General features: G+C 37.0%; 1 protein-coding gene across 1 annotated transcript in view; it reads left to right on the top strand.

The window, feature by feature from the left end:
- The window catches only part of LOC123680653 (proto-oncogene tyrosine-protein kinase receptor Ret), a 66,379-nt gene that overhangs the window by 35,358 nt on the left and 11,417 nt on the right, over window positions 1-19,604 (top strand). Inside the window, exons 3-10 of the mRNA XM_045618654.1 lie at window positions 191-439; window positions 1,425-1,681; window positions 12,058-12,217; window positions 12,589-12,686; window positions 13,063-13,172; window positions 15,853-16,026; window positions 17,657-17,851; window positions 19,425-19,594. Coding sequence (XP_045474610.1) covers window positions 191-439; window positions 1,425-1,681; window positions 12,058-12,217; window positions 12,589-12,686; window positions 13,063-13,172; window positions 15,853-16,026; window positions 17,657-17,851; window positions 19,425-19,594 — 1,413 coding nt within the window. The remainder of the gene's footprint in view (window positions 1-190; window positions 440-1,424; window positions 1,682-12,057; window positions 12,218-12,588; window positions 12,687-13,062; window positions 13,173-15,852; window positions 16,027-17,656; window positions 17,852-19,424; window positions 19,595-19,604) is intronic.

Below are 19,604 nucleotides of genomic sequence, written 5' to 3'. Positions count from 1 at the left end.
GTTCATAGGAAAACAAAGTTCATTGCAATGAAATTCCACAGAAAACTGTTTTTCTCAGAACTATCTCCATTCCGTGAACACTTTTTTCCACCGTGATCCTTGCCAGAACCTGTCAAATAAGAGCGGACATCAGCGATTCCAATTTTCTTCTTCTTATCGTTATAAACACTTATTGCTCTGTCAATTGCAGGACTCGACAATATGTCCGCAGTGATATCAGGTCAAGATTCGAATTCGGAGGATGAAACGTCTCTTGCAATAGATATTTTACCTCTGGATAGTCCAGATTGTGACCTGATGGTCGAGGATTTATGCTTCTGGACGTCAGTGAAATACCGGATCAAGGAGAACAGACCGAGGACCGTTTTGGGAACGCTCTCCAATCCCTACTTGCTAGGGATGTGCAAGGATTTCGTACTCAATTATACCATGAAACGTGGTGAGTATCTCTAATTTACGAGTGAGGGAATTGCCACGGTATCTCGATGATATATTACTCTATGAACGCATTTTAATTATACCGTGGTGGGTGGTGTTATTACTGCTATAATTTTGTCGGATTTGATTATCCCGTTTAGTGTGTCGTCTATGGTTGGATGGACAAAAGGGGGGTTATGTTCTGTTAAATGACTTGATTGATTAAACTTAGAGGTTAGTTCGTTCAGTAATGGTTGAATATTTTGATAACAAGTTTTCTAGAGGACGTAGATTCAATTATAAAATTTATTGATCCCATTTGAGTATAAGATAGCAAACTGACGCCTTCCAACTTTGTTTTTTGAATATCTATGTTCACTAATTTCGATAAAACTAAGATGTCTAAAACATTGGTGTGCTCACCTACTCTTGAAAAACTTTTAGATTAAAGTGGCGACTTCTAAAGGGCCTTCTTGTATTTTGGTATTTGCCCCTTTCGTAGAGTAATAAACTCTATGGTTCTTTTCAACTTGATTTCCGCATATTTTCTAATGGTGGCGCTCACGTCATCTTTCTGTCAATGTCGTTTCGAGGTTAAATTAACAATGAACTTCTTTCGAACAGAACAAAAGAAAATTTTGAAATGATTCATAGAAAAAGGCAATATATTTGTGCACCACTTGAACATAGAACTTGGAAGAAAGTTGAGGATATCCTCATTTTTTCAAGCTGAATTTTTTATTTCATTCTTTCGATGCCTTATAGATTAACTCCAAAAATTTCCGGCAGTATGTGACCAATGATTCCTGAAAGATCGATCTTTTTGAAGAAAAATTTTTCAATAATCTAGCTCAACGAAAGTTCACGAAATTTTGGATGAGCTTTCGTATCGTTATTTTACTACCAAATACAAATTGTTTGAAACCAATCGACGCATTCAGACCAATTATGTATCTTAACAATTCAAACTATCTAGGTTTATTCTTTCAAAATTTAATATCTTCTAGATTTGAACCGCTTCATCTTGAAGCCTCCTGCCAAAAGAGGTGCATCATGGCTTCTGCAAACCTCAGGCCCTTTAGACAGAGAGGCACCGCCCAATAAAGGCCCTCTAACCCTCACCTGTATCATAGAGGACAACAAGGCCAACCGTAGAGAAATAGAGAAGAATATTGTGGTTGAAGTTTTGGATGTAGACGATAACTTGCCTATACCACAAGAAGGAGAATATCACATCAACATGCCAAAGAATATCGTGCATAAGGTAAGATTTACAGATGACCTTATGAATAAGTTTGATCATGTCAGGCCTGACCTCAACCAATTATCAGCAATAGATATTGAATTCTATTTGCACGACCAAGATTTTCTGGATTACTTATGGTGTCTTTTGACCTATATATCATCTAAATTATTGCAAAATTCGGGAAAAAACAGTAAAAATTCAATCTATACAAGAATCATTATATCTCCTGAAATATTTGTTACAGACCTCTCAAATGAAAACGTTTCTTGATAACCGAGCTCTGATCTAGTACATACTAATGTTTCGAATCTGTATCTTGTGTCCAGACGAGGTGATAGCCTCGAGAAAATTTTCGAATTGATCCATATTCTGAATGAGAATGTGTTTTATTTACGTTTACTTTCGGGCCACAAAATGAATAAACCTTATGTCGACGAAAAACAAGGCTAAGTTCGCACACGAAAGAAAATTTCATTAAAACTCGTAATCATGCTACCAACACAGAGCTATCAAAATAAGGAAGCACATGAAGTAAAATCAATAAACATACATTGGAAAATTTTATCTATTTCTATTAGTTCACCAATTTTCCGGATGGAAGCATTTAATTTTTCATCAGCTATTCTAACTCTTTTCACGTGGAAATCGTGAATTTTCCAGGCTTTCTCGTAACCAAACACGAATCATCAATAATTTTCCGGAACTATTCCCAATAATCCATACTGTGGCCGTTCGAAATCAATCATTGGAATTATTTTCCATAGCGTGTCCTCCGTTATCATAAAGCGTTGATACCGGGAAATTTATAACGTCGATTCAGATTGCTCCGTATCCAGCTTAAAATTAAAACAATTCCTTGTTCCCATATTGCCTAACCTTTAATTTAGGACCCTTTTACGATAGGGTTTTTCAACATAACGCTGTTATGGTCGGTAAAACAGGTTTATGATGTGGGAAAAGTTTTGCGAAGTCCGGAAAATGAGTCTGACCTTCAAGAGGGAAACTATCGCTTTTTCCAGATCGTTCTTAATTCAACTGTTCGCGATTTATAAGGAGCAATCATGCCTTTCGTGCGAAAGGAAATTGTTGATTGCTTTTCGGTGCTCTTTTGAGACACGAAACAAGCTTTTGTTCTTCGGTTTGATCGTTGCCGCACTTCCAATCTGTCGGTTCATTGTTCAGTTTTTATTTGGGTTCAGATTATTTGATAAGAAGAAGATTGCGGTCATAAAGAGAAAATGAGGAGAATTTTTCAGATGATGTTGGAAACTGTAGATAAGTGGTGTCACTGCAGGATGGAAATTCTAGGTTGCACTTAACAATAGTTATCACCGATACAGCTTTACATCTGTTGTTTATATTCTGGAGAGTTCAAAATGATGCTGTCGGAGTTTTCGAAGACCTCAAATTTTAAGAGAATTTGATCTCTAATCTAAATTCTGGAAAAGTCAGTGAAAATTGAATATCTATACAAAGAATCGTTACATCTGCTGAAATATTCGTCTACTATTGTATACACCTTTACCTGCCAAAGTGACCCAAAATCTATAGTCGCTAGTCATCTTTGCCTTTGTAGGGGACATGCACAGAAAAACTTTCAGCTTTTATAAAATGGCCAAGGTCTGGTCGTCGTGGACTCTATTAGTTGTCATATCAACTGTTATTTTCGTTGATCAGTCTACTTTCAATTGAAACCTGAAAATCAATGATTTCAAATTTTTGTAAATTCTAAAGGATAACGAATTGGACTTATGTTCATAAAAAATTTTCAAAATGAGCACAACTATCATCTGTCAAAAATTATTCATAGCGCTCGTTGAACACGCTGTATAGGTAGAGAATTATTACACAAACTCGAAGTATCATTTCCATATTTCACCGGGATATTTCCTCTTCATTTCAAATATATGGAAGCTATCGAAATATGGATTTATGATGGACGACCTTCCATTGTATTTTTTTTTCATCATAAACATATCACATCTGCTAGCAGGGAGATCATAAATTCAGAATTTATCTGTAATCTCATCGAGAGAAGAACTGAAATATTTTCGAGTTCTCAAAAAAATTGGTTTTGAATGGAAATTTCATTTCTATCTAGTCCTATCACGTATCTGGTGAATTTTTTCGGAATATCCTTGTTGTTTGATATGCAGGTTTAATAGGCGAACAACTTTGCTTTCTGCGTTTTTGTTTGAAGAAATTCGAGGCTTTATTGTAAAAAACTAATTATATTTTTATGATTCAGTATTGTGCATCGCTGGCCACTACTTTCTTGCATATTTCGAGCAGCGTACGAATCCCGCGTTGAAAAAACTGGCCATCTTTTGACGCGATTCACGAATCGATCCAATATTTTACTTCTCCATAAGACCGGAAATGCTGGTCAGCAAGGCCGTGTGCCATTGATCGAAACAAGTGATAATTCGAGGGAGCAACGTCTGTAGAATACGGCGGGTGGGGTAGGACTTCCCATTTGAACGTTTCCAAGTATATCTGGACCACAATCGCAACATGGGGTCGAGCAATGTCATGCTTTAAATCACTTCATTAAGTCGCTAGTAGTATTGTGGCCATTTGTTTTTCAATGCTCGGCTCAAACGCATTAATTGCGTTCGATAACGATCGCCTCTGATTGTTTCACTCGGTTTTAACAACTAATAATATACTACTCCGAGCTTGTCCTACCAAATACTGAGCATGATCTTGGAACCGTGAATATTCGGTTTGGCCATCGACGTAGAAGCATGGCCGGGATATCTCCATGATTTTCTTTGCTTGGGATTATCGTAATGAAGCCATTTTTCGTCTCCAGTTACAATGCGATGCAAAAATCCCTTCCGTCTTTGCCTTGCAAGCAGCTGTTTACAAGCAAACAAGCGCCGTTCAACATATTTTGGCTTCAACTCTTACGACACCCAATTTCCTCATTTCTGATTCATTCCCATGACTTTCAGGCGTTTTGAAATGGCTTGTTGCTTCACTCCCAATGATCCTGCAAATTCTTCTTGAGTTCAACACGAGTCTTGATGAAGTAATGCCACCACTTCTGCATCTTCGAAAACCATCTCTCTTCCACCGCCATGCTGGTCTTTAACGTCAAAATCACCCTTCTTGAATCGTTAGAAATACTCTCGGCACGTTCTTTCACTAATAGCGGCCTCACCATTCGTATTCGAGAGCATTCGATGAGCCTCAGTCGCAGCTTTCTTCATATTAAAGCCGAAAATTAAAATTTCCCTCAAATGACGAGAATTTGGCTCGTAAGCTGATATGTTCAATCAAGAATAACCTTATGATGCAGACACAAATAGCTTAATATTTCGATGGTGTATGTTAACAAACACCTAAGCTTATTGAATGACATCTACGATCTATTTATTTCAACTCCCACTTACCACTACAGCTATCTATTGCAAAACGGTGGAAGCAAAGTTGTATACCTGAAATTTTGAATGAATAGACGAGGAAATAATGTGAAAGGTGAGTAGAATAATGGTTCTAGCAAAAATTTCGAATGAAAAGAACATTATACAAATTAATAAATAAATTCAATGAGATAAAGAGGATGCAATGTATATAATTCTTCCATTGAATTGGTCACCACCTAAATGTAAATCATTTACCTGCTAAGGATTACTGGAATGACACAGGATTCATGTACGCATTTGTTTGAGCAAGGATTACTGAAGGAACAAGAACTGTTTACATTTTGAATTAGTCTACGTTATGTTGAACCATTACTTTCTTTGCTTCACATAGAGGTTTTGTTCGTACTACTTTAGTCAAATTAAGCTTATTGAGATTAAGTAAGAGGAATAAAATGCGTAGATTTCAACATTTAAAAACGCTAATAGATGTTAAGAAATGGTTGTTGATTTACAGGATTAATCAAGAGTAACTCATGTAGAATATTTAACGAGAAATAAATTCCAATATAGAATTGATATATTGAAGTTTGAGTGGCGCTACATTTGTTGCTGTTCGAAGAATGAGAAACTGAGTATGGTTTATAGAGAATACACTTTTTTTCATGAAAAAATTACTGTGCAAAAAGAGCAATGAGTGTTATTTAGACCCTGCTCATCGTCAACAATAGTTGAAAGATGGCATGTTGAGTTTGAACGTTCTGGTCATTCGAATTCGGAAGTTATTCCAGAAAACATGGAGAAAGTCCACTAAATGGTTTTGTCATCTGATTGAAAAAAAATCGTTGAAAGCTATACAAAATCTGAAATATCAGCAAGAAAGGTCATGTCATGGCATCTGTATTTTGGGAAGTACATTTTATATAGTTCATTGACTATATTGACAATGATAAAGCAGAAGGAGTAAATATAACGTAATTGAATTGAGTTCAGAAATTAGAAAATAACTTCTTAAAATGTAAAAGAAAAAACCTCTCTCACCAAAACAATGCTCCTTGTCACCAATCCATGAAAAACATGGTCAAATTGAACAGACTGCGTTTCCAACAGCTTGAGCACCCAGATTTTTCTTCATATTTGGCCCTCAAAGATTACTGGCTGTTTGCAGACATCAAAAGAATGCTCTAGAGAATAAACATTTGACACTAAGGAAGAAGTTATTGCCGATATTAAAGCCTATTTCGAAAGCAAAGACGAATCATCCTGAATAGAATCTATTGGGAGGCATTTATATGCCTGATTTCATCTTTCTATGGGCTTATGGGGTGCATAAGGTACCTACCGACTGTGCCATCAGTCATCTCAAATGTGGCAAGTCCAGTTGTAGATATATCTTATTTTTGAGTTTTCCTTTTTGAACCTTCAGAAGATTCAAGGTCCAACAGGTGTTAATCAAGAAATCCGCAAGTTCTTCAGCTTTTTAATTATCTACGACTTATCACTATAGTATAGTAGAGTCATTTTGATCCTTCTAACTAGATATTGCAAAGTGAGAAGCCAAAAAAAGATATCAGAAACAACCATCATCAATGCTCAGTGGCTTTCTGAGTAGCATCAGATGAAGCGAACTCCAAATAAACCATATCAAAGTTGGAAACGCTCGTATCGATCACTCTATTCATAGAAGCTTCTCCAAACTCCATAATTTCCTCATCACAACTCGCTGAATAATACGCAAACTGCATCAACACAAATACGACGAAGTAAAACCCAAAACTCGTAACTTCAAAGTTGGGTATTTATCTAAACAGCCAAACAGGTAAATGGGAAGAGTCGACTAACTAATGACAGACCATATTTCAGCTTTGTTTCTCGTGTCAAAGGCCCACGACTGAGTGTTCCACGAATTTTGCAGCTCCTTTACGTGATACTACAACTTGATCAAGTATTTCACGGGTTCTGAGATCAACGCAGGCACATTTGTATGTGGATTAGGCTCGTAGATAGAGAGTTCTTAGGGTAATGTTTATTGGGGTCGAATACGTGTCCTAAATGGTAATTATGTCTGTAATACAGAGCAGGGTAGGTGTTTTCAATTGGAATTTCTGGATAACTTCTCCCGCTCTGAATGTAGGTATAAGATTTTCCAGTAGGAATTATACGATTTGAAATGAGGATTACATACTTCCAATGACCTCCACGACTTCTCCGTAGGTACTGCATTCTGTCAACCCAATTTTTCATAACTTTTTCACATTGAGGGTACCGAACACTTCATAAGGGTCCTGTCAAATGGGCTGAATTTTCGATATGTTATAGTCCATGTGATTCCAAACTAGTTCCATAGGCAAATTTTTTTCTATAGGCTAGTTTTGATGCTAAAGGCCCCTGAGAACTCTCATTAGTTCTCTATTGTTGAACAATAAAACGTTATCCTGGATAATCATCACTATTCTGAGTATTCAAGATGTGAACAGTCATTAATATGAGATATCATTGAAAGCATTGTTTATTGGTTGCAATAGATGGCTATAGCGGTAAGTGGTTGTCGAAATAAATAGATCAAAGATGACACACAATATGCTTAGGTATTTGAAAACATAATGTCATCGAAATATTAGTCGATTTGTGTCTGCATCATAAAGTTATTCTTGATTAAACATGTCAGCTTACGAGCCAAATTTTCGTCATTTGCGCGAGGTTTTAATTTTCTGCTTTAATATGAAAAAATCATTGAATGCTTTCAAAATACTATGGTGAGGCCGCTATTAGTTAAAGAACGTGCCGAGAGTGGTTCCAACGTTTTAAGAACGGTGATTTTGCCGTCGAAGACCTGCATGGGGGTGGAAGAGAAGTTTTCGAAGATGCAGATTTGAAGGCAATACTTGATCATGACTCTTGTCAAACTCAACATGAATTGGCAGGATCATTGGGAGTGATACTGCAAGTCTTTTCAAAACGCGTGAAAGTCATGAAAATGATTCAGAAACAAGGAAATTGGGTGCCGTACGAGTTGAAGCCAAGATATGCTGAACGATATTTGTTTGCTTGTGAACAGCTGCTACAAGGCAAAGACGGAAGGGATTTTTGCATCACATTGTGACTGGAGACGGAAAAAAGGTTCATTACGAAACCCAAGCGCAGAAAATCATAGGGAAATCCCGACAAAGCTTCCGCGTCGACGGCCAAACCGAATATTCACGGTTCTAAGGTCATCCTTGGTATTTGGTGGAACCAGCTCGGCGAAGTGTATTATGAGTTGTTAAAACTGAGTGAAACAGTCAAAGATGATCGTTATCGAATGCAATTAATGCGTTTTAGCCAAGCATTGACAAACAAACGGCCGCAAATATAGTGATATAAGTGATTTTACAGCATGACAATGCTCGACCCCATGTTGCGAAAGTGGTCAAGACATTCTTGGAAACGTTGAAATGGGAGATCCTATCATTCTCCAAACGTTGCTCCCTCTGACTATCACTTGTTTCGATGAATGGCACACGGCCTGGCTGACCAGCACTTCCGGTCTTATGAAGAAGTAAAAATTGGATCGATATGTGGATCGCTTCGAAAAATGACCAGTATTTTCAACGCGGAATTCGTACCCTGCTCGAAAGATGGGAGAAAGTAGTGGCCAGCGATGGGCAATACTTTGAATCATAAATGTAGAAGCAGTTTTTTACAATGAAGCCTCGAATTTCGGAAAAACGCAGAAGCAAAGTTGTACGCCTAGTCTATGCACATTTGGTCAATTATACATTGAGTTACACACTGTATAATTGACAAAAGAAAGCAATCTTCTTCAAACAAATTAAACAGTGAAAATAATTATCCGTATGGTCTGGTTTTTATGTCCTATGTGGTTACTAACTCAAAAATGATTAAATTACAAAATCTAATCTCCACTTTTTCAAATCTCACAGTTATGCATGAGAAATAATCCAAACCCTACCTGAGCACCAGCTTACATTGTCAACGTTCATTACAGCAAAAATTTCGGGTTTTATTGCCTGAACAATTCCACCTCGTAATGTTCTCATACAAATTTCAACGGCAATAACAGAAAGATCGATAGCGCCACAGAGGAAGAAGCGATAAAGTGACCCACACACACGACCCCCCTGTATCAGATGAACCGTGCCAGACCTACATTCCATTTCTAAGGGGGATGAATTAAGGGTTTTTATCTCGAACCCTTCCCGAAATAGCCCATTTAATGTCCTCCGAATAGTTCGCAAGAAACAGAAGGTCGTGTAACCTTGGCTTTTCATCAAGATACATCCGAGTGGGAAAAGTTGCGGGGGTGGAAACTTTAGTTTTTTGTTTTATTACCGAATTTTATCATTTAATTAATGAAAAGATCAAAACATATCTACATACATTATGTCCATCTATGCGCATTTGCATCGTTATTTTTATTGTACAGGGTAGGCAAATAAGCGAGGTAAGCGGCTATATCTCAGGATCCACTCATCGTACAGACTTGCAGTAAAAATTCTTACCACCAAAGTGTACAAGAAAACACACTGGAAATTGTTTTGAAGTTCATACCTTTACCGCTAGGGGCTTAATAGCAATCGTCGAGTAAAAAAATGAATTTCACTCGAAAATGTTTCATATAAAGTTGAAGAAAAAATGTCATCACTGTAATCCTTAGAAAATTCTTCATCTTTTTGAATTGTCACTTTCGATTTTACGACATCAAATAAAAGTAGGGGAAAGGGAGAAATCTGACTGATTGAAATGCCTGTAACTTCAGTTTGGCCCAACATTTTTGAACAAATTAGATCTCGTCTGAAAGATAATGTCTTGTTGACTGAGGACAAAATATACTCATGATGAATTTGATTTTGCTGCTTTCGATAGGGGGCGCTAAGTCAGAAGTTCATTGTTTTGTTCATTTTACTACGAAATTTCAAATTTAATGATAGGATTTTCTCAACAGAAACAGAAGTTCCATCAAATTTGTATGAAAAAACCTGAAGGTCGCAAAGCGATAGTTTCAGGCGTTCTGGAGTTATGGCCGAAAGAAGATATTCTTCAACTGATGCACTGAAAAACCAAATTGTGTCTTTAGGTTCTGACAAAGAAAGAAACCCATCAAATTTGTATGAAAAAGACAAAAGGTCGCGAAGCCGAAGCTTCAGGCCTTCTGGAGTTATGGCCGAAAGAAGACACAATTTAGTTTTTCAGTGCATCAGTTGAAGAATATATTTTTTATATCAAATTCACTTTTTAGAACAAAATTTAGGTATATTTGATGATTGATTCTATTGGATTTATAGGTTTTAAATACAGAGTATTCACTAATGCACAGATGATGATTTTAATCGTTTATTATCAAACTCTCTAGTAAGTCTCTCTCTAAGCGAGCTCAATGCAGAAGGACTGAATCTCTAAGGTTATGTCCCTGTCGTTTGCTCTCGATCATTGAAGATCTATTCTTGTTCTTTCTCTCGATGGCCTCGTAACCCGCTTAAGCGCTAACAGCGCTACGGTCGTGAGATGAAGTAACGAGAATAGGTAGGAAGTAATGTTTGGTTGCCTCTCTCGTAATTTGTTCAGATGAAGTAATACTCTGACAGATTCCACTACTGGAACTTTCTAAATTTTCTATAGAATTATTCGTATATAATTTCGAGAAGAATAAATTGTCAGAAAGTTACATAAACGTCCAAGACGTGAATTCAATAAAATTCACCCAATCTTAAGAGACTTAACTGTTTCTTCCACCTCAACTCCTCACTCAGTTCAGACAATTTTAACCCATCCCCACCAATTATCACTTCAACATCTAGACGATTCCTTAATTCGTTTACGGGTGAATTTCGACCCTCCTGCAACTCATCAGGGTCGTCTCGCGTTCGTCCCGTTTTGAAAAGTTGCCAGGACCTGCCAACTTTCTCTGTGAAAGTTTTATTGGCACGATTCTACCAGCAGATGTTTGCCTTTGAGCTGAAATGTGAATTGGGAGGAAGAATTTATTAGCGACGTGTTTTGACAGGGAGAGAAGTTTTGAATAACGCGTTGCGGAGCCCTGTCTTTTGGGGTGAAAGCGTCTTCGGAGTCTCTTCGTCCCTAGGACGATGGGATTTATGGGGATGTGTTCAAGGATATCGATTCGGAAAGCGACCTGTTGCGGATTGAGTTTAGAATAGATTCGGAAAGTTTGAATCATCAATTATTCATTATACGTTTGTATGCAACCTGAAAAGCTTTGACATATTCAATGAACAAGAAATTGTTCAGAATTTCAAAAATGTTGCGATGAAACTTTGTTTTTTTGAATGTTGAGTCTATATCTATTGATTTATTAGAATTGATAAGTGACCATTTTGTGATTAGACTGAATGTTTGATAATGTCAGTAAAGACATAAAAGTTTTTTCCATTGAATAATACATGGTTTTCTAACCAAATTGAAAAAAAAAATATTTTATAGATATCTCTGGTAAAATTTGGCCTCATCATTGAAGATCATTTTTTTATGGAAATTCGTATCATTTTTATGCATTTGAAGAACCCAATCATCGAAGATACGACGTTACTGGTGATCGACCGGTTTGAGTTCTTGTGTTAAACTTACAAAGCCCTCTGATCTAAGTCTTCATGAAAATACGGTGTAATGTCGTTTTTGTAGTGCTCCGTTCCCTAACCCAACGAGGAATCGACAAACCTGGGTTTTCGTCAACAAAACTAAAACATCAATATTCTCAGTTGTTATGAAGCGACGCACACGGTTTCGATTCTTTACATCACTAACTTGCCGGCCGAGAGATGCTTCACGACGACCCCAAAGTGCTTCAGTTTTGCAAATTGTGACTGAATCATTTTTAAACTTCTTTGTAGGTCATTTCATCAATTTCAATACGTTGTTGAAGATTGTATCTTTCCTTTTGTAGTAATGTCGTGGTTTTACTTGTCAAATGCTGCGGAGATAGCAGGCTACTCAAAATGAAAACTCCTCATTGAAAAAATATATAATTGATAAATGTTCATATACAGATAGTGTTGAATTTCTTCTCAGGGACACATGGTGGAGCATCAAGCGCTAATATTTCAAGATTCTGACTCATTGGCAGTGAACAAGTACCAAACTGCAGTGCTGAATGACACCCATAGAGTATTTAGGCCAAATTGCATAGACTATCCTTGGGATGATTTAAAAAAGACCTTGACTCATTGCAGTAAGTACACTCTTTTTTTATGAAAGCTTTCGAGAAATGATGTGAATGTCTTTGAAATAACTTGTAGAAATTCAATCTTTAAATGTTGATTCTGGAAATTATATGAATGAAAAACTAATTTAGAAGTAACAAAATTCTATTATAAATATTTTTTGACAAAATTCTATAAAAACTTGTACTGAGACACCATGGAACACATCAACAAAGCCGACAAAAGCACAATCGGATATCCCAACTTGAAAAAGCCTCGAGCTGCACAAAATTCGAAGATTTCCATCAAAAGACATTGAAAAAAATAAACAAGAATGAAAGAAAAACGATTGAACAAAACACCAAACATGTTATCAATTTGTATTTGGCTTCTTTTGCAGAATTAGAATTCGTCAAAGATGCCCACTTCGACAAAACTCTATATTCAGTAGCATTGAAAATAGAAGACATGACATACGAAGGAAATCACAGAAAAGTGGTGAGTAACTTCTTCTTTAACGAATATGGAAGGACATCTCTGTTCTCAGCAGGAAACACTGCTGAACTCGACACCTACTAAACTCCAACCATTTTTAAATGCCGAATTTATGAATACTGATGTCCCATTTGAATTCCAAGTATTAAGTAGGCTATAATTATAGAGTGTGTCGTTAACAAGTTTTCTTTTCGCGTGATCGTTGTATTCTATGTTGATTAAATGGTCTCATCAGTTTTTTCTGGAATTTATTACGGGAAACTTTTAGGAGTGGTATAGTTTTTCTATTTCCGAGCTGTTTCCACGGAAATGTCAGTGAAATTAAGAGCATTTCTGATGAAAGTTTTATCGTTTAATTAATTGTTTGAATTTTTAATAGGTTACGGTCCCAATTCACCTCCACTTCAAAAACGAGTCTCTCCCAATTCCAGCAGCTCTGAAGACCAAACCGGGAGGTCTGTATCCGGAAAAGGAAATAAGGATATTAAGGTAAAAACTACTACAATACTGGCTATTTGGTAATTATACTTACTTGGAAACGGTTCGGAATATTCTCTGTAATATTCGCTCGAAATCGAATGGTATGTGGAGAGGAAAGCGATTAAATTTGAATTTTGGAATTCGCGTGCATGAAATCACGGATTTATATTCACCTATAGTGTTCATCGATTTATCGGAGAATGGCTTAATTGGTATTTTACTGCAAACGTGTTGTTGCTATCAGCTCTTTGCGCTGAAACTATATCATATGCCATTTCGCTTATACAGCATGTTACTTCGAAGAACTATTAACGAAATGATAATGTAGTAAGGGTGAATGATGATATTATGATTTAGTTTTTGAGTGCTCGTTACCTGAAAAGCGAACTAAATATACGAGGTGTTCCCAAATTGGAGGTAAGATGTAAAAGGATTGATGAGATTCCATGGATAATTAAAAAAAAAATACTGTAAGCATGGGTCCACAACATAGAGTAATAAACATAGATAGAGGGAGTATACGCAATTTTCACATGTCCCCAACATGGTTAGATTACGTTGTCGGATTGTGATATATTTTCAAATCCACAATTTTACTATATCGTTATGAATGTACATTATATTGAATGAAATATATTTATTTGAGTGATTCCGAATTGAATATGCAAATTTGAATATTTGGAATCCGATATTTTTCCTAATTGTCGAATTTATAATAAGCAGAATATTTATTATGTTCTGTATCTATCTGCTGAAATCCAAGGTTTGGCAACGCTTTCCTAGTGTCATTGGTTGTTTCACGTCGTTTGGCGCGCTTGAAGTTTGTGTTCTAAATTTCTGACATATTTAGGTATTTATTTCGATATATTTTGGGTTAATATGAAACGTTGATTCACTATGGAACATAAGAAGGGCGTTCTTTGTGGAGAAACTCGCGAATTAAGTGAAATATCGTATGACTGATATGTTTTCATTTCCGCGCGCTTCATGTCAAATTTGATATTTCATGTTGGGGACAAAATTTGCTTACTAAAAATGACATATACTCCTCCTATCTATGTTTATTACTCTGAGGACCACAAACGCTTTATTTTCGTTAATCTTCTCTTCAGGTTGGGTAAATAAGTACCAAAACTTATAATTAATTTATTCATTCCAGTGTAAAAAATGGATATTTATTAAAATTTGGACTTTTCTAGGGATAGCTAGAGATTTACTTGAAATTTTTCTCTCGAAATCGTTAGCAAAACGACAAACTAAAAGAAATAAAAAATTGTAGTACTGAACCAAAGTTTTCTTTACATTTATCTAAACTACCAGTGCTCTATAAGAAAGAAGGTCTGGAGGAAACGAAATTGTAATATCTATGCCAAATTTAAGTTGCAAATCTTGTAAAAGGAAGGTACTACGAGAAAAGCCTTGACAAAAAAATAAAACTTTAACACCCTGTATCTCGAAAGCAAAGCGGTTGCGGGCTGAATTTTATTGGACTTTTTTTTCTTGAAATGTAAACGTTTCATTTCCTTTGGTATCTCTAATTCAGGAACAACCCGTATTATTTCGTCGTGATATTTCGAGTTTTGAGCCAGATCCCGTGATCGACATCAATTCTGTCCGTCCATCCTTAGACATGGTATCTTTTGAACGGAAAAATCTAGACAGAACCAGCCCCAGGCATAACTGGCTTTTTGCTGAACTTGAAAGAATGCTCCAGGAAAAGAATTTTGGCTCTAATGATGAAGTGTTTGCCGATGTTAAAGGCTATTTCGAAAGCAAATACAAATTTTTCTACACAAAAGGTATTGAAAAGTTGAAGGAGCATAGAATAGTATATTCTACAACAAGTTGCAGAATGGGCTCCTATTCCAACACGAATGCGAAATTCGAAAACGAGCGACGAGGGAGCGAGTTTTGGAACTGCCTTCTGCAACGAGTATTAGACGATATTTTCTCTATTTCAGTTAAGTTTTGTGGAATATCGTCGAAATTCAATGAAAAATTCAGATAATACATCCTAGTGACTTTTGTATTTGTATCTTGGCAGTTGGTGTGACTATTACGAAAATTGACAGATTACGGAATTTGAATATGAATCGTACGTTTGTAATTTTGAAATAATTTACAATTACGCATTCAATTCGTGAATTATATCTGACGAAGTCGATTTAAACTACCAGAATCAAGAGAAATTGCGAATAATGTTGCAAATCATTTCACTATATCCAAATTATATTATATTGACAATTATGGACGTTTGATGAAATTCGATAGGATTTGAAGTCAGTATAGGAATAGACAACCACAAAACGAAAAATATAACTGAAAACGATGCTGTATTGAGTTCATTACAGCACTGTTTTTAGAACTGTAATGAACTCATTACGATACTGAAATAGAGAAATACATGTATCACTCTTTGAGGTGACTATATGTTGACGAATAAAGTCGAGTTTTTGAAAAAAAAAATGGGTTTTTAGTGGTTGGGCCCGAAACTTATTGACCAAAGTGTTAAGAGCAAGATTTGATCCCCTTTCCACCATAATGTGATTTTCATAGTGCCGAAAACATGAAAGACCCCAAATTCCTTCTTCCCCTATCCTTCTTTATAGCTGAATGGCCAAAGGACTCGGAATAAAATTACTATTCATCCAGGACGTGTTCATAAACCGAAATTGCATATTTTTTTCAGGACTGCAGGGCCATTTGCGAGAGTGGCACAACCGAGATCGACCCTTATGAACGGCACTAAAAGTTTCAAAATTAAGGGTAAGAAGGGGACGAAGATCTTCAATGTGACACATACAGAGGGCATAGTCTACGTGCAAGATTTCGTGACGCTTAGGAAAGCGAGCGAATATATCAAGTGAGTGTTTTTGGTGTCTGTTATATTTTTATATGTCAGCGAGTGCCTACTCACACACTTGAACGTACTTAACATTATCTGGTTATTTTTGCATTGGAAAAATTCATAAATATAATATTATGAAATTTATTAAATCATTGTGTCGAAAGCTTATTTGATATATACTTTTTTGTCTAGAAATACAATTCCTAATTGGCAAAATATTGAAGAACCAACCAAAAAAAAAAATCATATTATCTAAAATTGTACAAATTGTTCCATTGATCAGAACAAGTGATAGTTTGAGGGAGCAACGTTTTCAAGTATGTCTTGAATACTTTCGCAACATAGGTCGAGCATCGTCATGCTGTAAAATCACTTTATCATGTCTCTCGTTGTAATGCGGCCGTTTGTCTTTCGATGCTCGGTTCAAACGCATTGATTGCGTTCAATAACGATCGACTGTGATTCTTTCATTCTGTTTCAACAACTCATAATACACTACGCCGAGCTGGTTCCACCAAATGCAGAGCATGACCTTGGAACCGTGAATATTCGGTTTGGCCGTCGACGTGGAAGCATGGCCGGGATATCTCCATGATTTTATACGCTTGGGATTATCTTAATGAATCCATTTTTCTTCTTCATTCACAATGCGATGCAGAAATCCCTTCCGTCCTTGCCTGGCAAGCAGGTGTTCACAAGCAAACAAACATCTCTCGGCTTAAACTCATACGGCACCCATTTTCCTTGTTTCTGAATCATTGCCATGACTTTCAGGCGTTTTGAAATATCTTGTTGCGCCACTCCCAATGATTCTGTCAATTTTTGTTCGAGTAATGCCTCCAATTCTGCATCTTTGAACACCTTCTCTCTTCCACCGCCATGCTGGTCTTCGACGTCAAAATCACCGTTCTTGAAGCGTTGAAACCACTGTCAGTATGTTTTTTCGCTGATAGCGAACTCGCAATAGGTATTTAAGAGCATTCGATGAGCCTCAACTGCAAGATTTATCCATTATAAAGCAGAAAATTATAACCTCCTGCAAATTTCGAGAATTTGGCTCGTAAGCTGACATGTTTAATCAAGAATAAATGTATGATGCAGACACAAATAAACAAATATTTCTATGACGCTATCTTCATAAATACCTAAGCTAGTATGACTACTACTCACTGCTACAGCCATCTATTGCAAAACGGCGGAAGCAAAGTTGTATACATTTTATTGAAACCAACTAAAAGAAATATCAAATTATCTAAAAATGAGTAAGAGGTTAATAAATTGAATAACTGAATCAACATAAAGACAGTGATGTCATAATAACACTGTCTACATCTATCCAGCTTTCAGAGACAGTCAATTAATATTTTCGTCAGAACGCTTATGGTCCTCTTTTCGTCCAGGAAATATCCTTTGGCCTTACAAAAATCCATGATCTGTTGCCAAATATATTATTGGATTTGGTATTTTTAATCATTGTACTGAGCATTCACCAAAACGTGACATTTTTCAGTACTTATTATGATGTCATTGGCAACGAGTATGTTTTCGCGATCCATTTTTCACTCAGTTTTTCGATGATTACATTCCTGTTATGATAAATTCTATGTATGAGGAAAATATGATAGCACCGTTTTCTTAATTTTAGGTTGAACATAACATGGCTTCGCAACGGTGTTCAAGAATCCGATGAGTTGGAAGTAAGATTGATCAGCGAGCCTAGAAAAAATTGCGAGAACGTCGATTTTTGGATGTTCTGCTCCGAGTTTGGTAACAAGGAAAACTGCAGTTCCCACACAAACTGTGCAATAGGCACTGGTGGCTACAACGCTGTACAAAACAGGTAGGAAGTGTTCTTGTTTTTATACTACCCTTGTCAAATTCTTCAACATTATTTTTATTATTATTATTTGAACCGGGGTCGTTGTGGCTCGGTAAGCCTTCCGGGAACTGCGACCATGTAGATCTTTTGTTCTCTAACCTAATCATTCATGGAAACACAAGGAGGTCGTCAATGACGTTAATAAAACTGACAATCTCCTTAGGGGCCTTGGCCGTTACCTCTCTGGTATCCAGGACCGGCTTTCCCTTATGAATGGTTCTTAGGGCAGCTAGCTTTTGACACTTGCATACCATGTGTTCGATTGTTTCTGCTTCTGATCCACAGAGCCTGCAAATCTCATCTGCTGACTTTCCCATACGGTACAAATGATGTTTGTAGCGACAGTGCCCCGTCAGCAGTCCCACCATCACCCGAAGCTCCGCTCGTGACAGCTTCAAGAGCTTTTTGGCGTAGGTAGATGAAATCGTCACGAATTTCTTGGCCTGAGTAAGTCCAGGAGTGTTAGTTCATTGGGTCATCCTGTTATTAAACATTGCTGGACCGCACATATTGGCCTTTTCCTAGCCCACAGAAGAGCTCAGGACCAGCAGGTGTTAACCTTGATGCACTTTTTACAAGTTCATCAGCTTTTTCATTTCCTTCAACACCACAGTACCCTGGTACCCATAGTAGAGTCACTTTATTGCCTCTGGCCAGTTGCTTTATGGTGTTACGGCACTCCCAAGTCAACAGAGACCCCTGGCAGTACGACTCCAGGGATTTCAGCGTGATCTGGCTGTCCGTGGTGATGTAAACATGCGCCCCCTTGAGGTTCATTTCAAGGCACTCCTGAGCGCATACGTAAACGGCCAGTATCTCGGTCTGTCCCATAGAGAGCTCACTTCCCAGGGCTTTAGAGATCCTCAGTTTAGGTCCATAATCCCTATAACCCAATGCCAGTACCTCACTCTGATTTTGATCCATCGGTGAACCATATGGCTGATTTTTTGTCCAAACGATTTACAAAACTTATTGCACTAGGACGGTCATTTATAACCGTCTCAAAGAGCGTAATATAACAAGGAATTTTGTTGCGCTCAACATTTGTAGACGAAAGCTGATGAGACGAATAAAACTACTCTATTCAACTGAAATCGTTGGCCAACTGCCATCTTTCCCCATCTCCTCCATCTTCATCAAAGCTGAATGGAATGATAATTGGACACTAGACGAAGTTGTTGAGTGAAAACGCGAACTTCAGAAAACTTCTCGATCCTTTGGATTCCAGGAAGTTAACATATTTTCTTACGATATTCTCAAGGCAAACGGACAGAAGCGAGAAATAACAGCCCAAAAGTTTGGACGATGAATAATCTTTTAAGTGCTTCTTGTTACTGAAAAACTGTACAAAAAAAGTGTCCTCTTTTATATTAGATCAAAGGAAAAATCCGAATACAATCAGTGAACATCGAATAATGAAAGAGCTATTTTCATTTATCTTTGGAATGTGCATCAGATTGAAGTTGCTCTCTATTTGTTTCGATATGTATGTATATTGAGTATCTGAAAAAGAATATCTTCGGTTAACTTTCAGAGACCAGCTAGGTTATCACCGATGTGAATGGAGAGGAGAAGAAAATCCTTCAATTTCCATTCTAACCCCACTTTATTCGACCTGCACCCCTGACGTCAAAACCTGTCCCGATGGTTTTTGTGACTCTTTGGAGCGATTGAACGACAGCATCTGCCCTCAGGACTGCACAGGTGAGATCAC

This window comes from Harmonia axyridis, chromosome 5, assembly GCF_914767665.1.
Source record: "Harmonia axyridis chromosome 5, icHarAxyr1.1, whole genome shotgun sequence".
Lineage (NCBI taxonomy): Eukaryota > Metazoa > Arthropoda > Insecta > Coleoptera > Coccinellidae > Harmonia > Harmonia axyridis.
The sequence above is the reverse complement of the archived record's forward strand: the minus strand, read 5'-3'. Positions and strand labels throughout refer to the sequence as shown.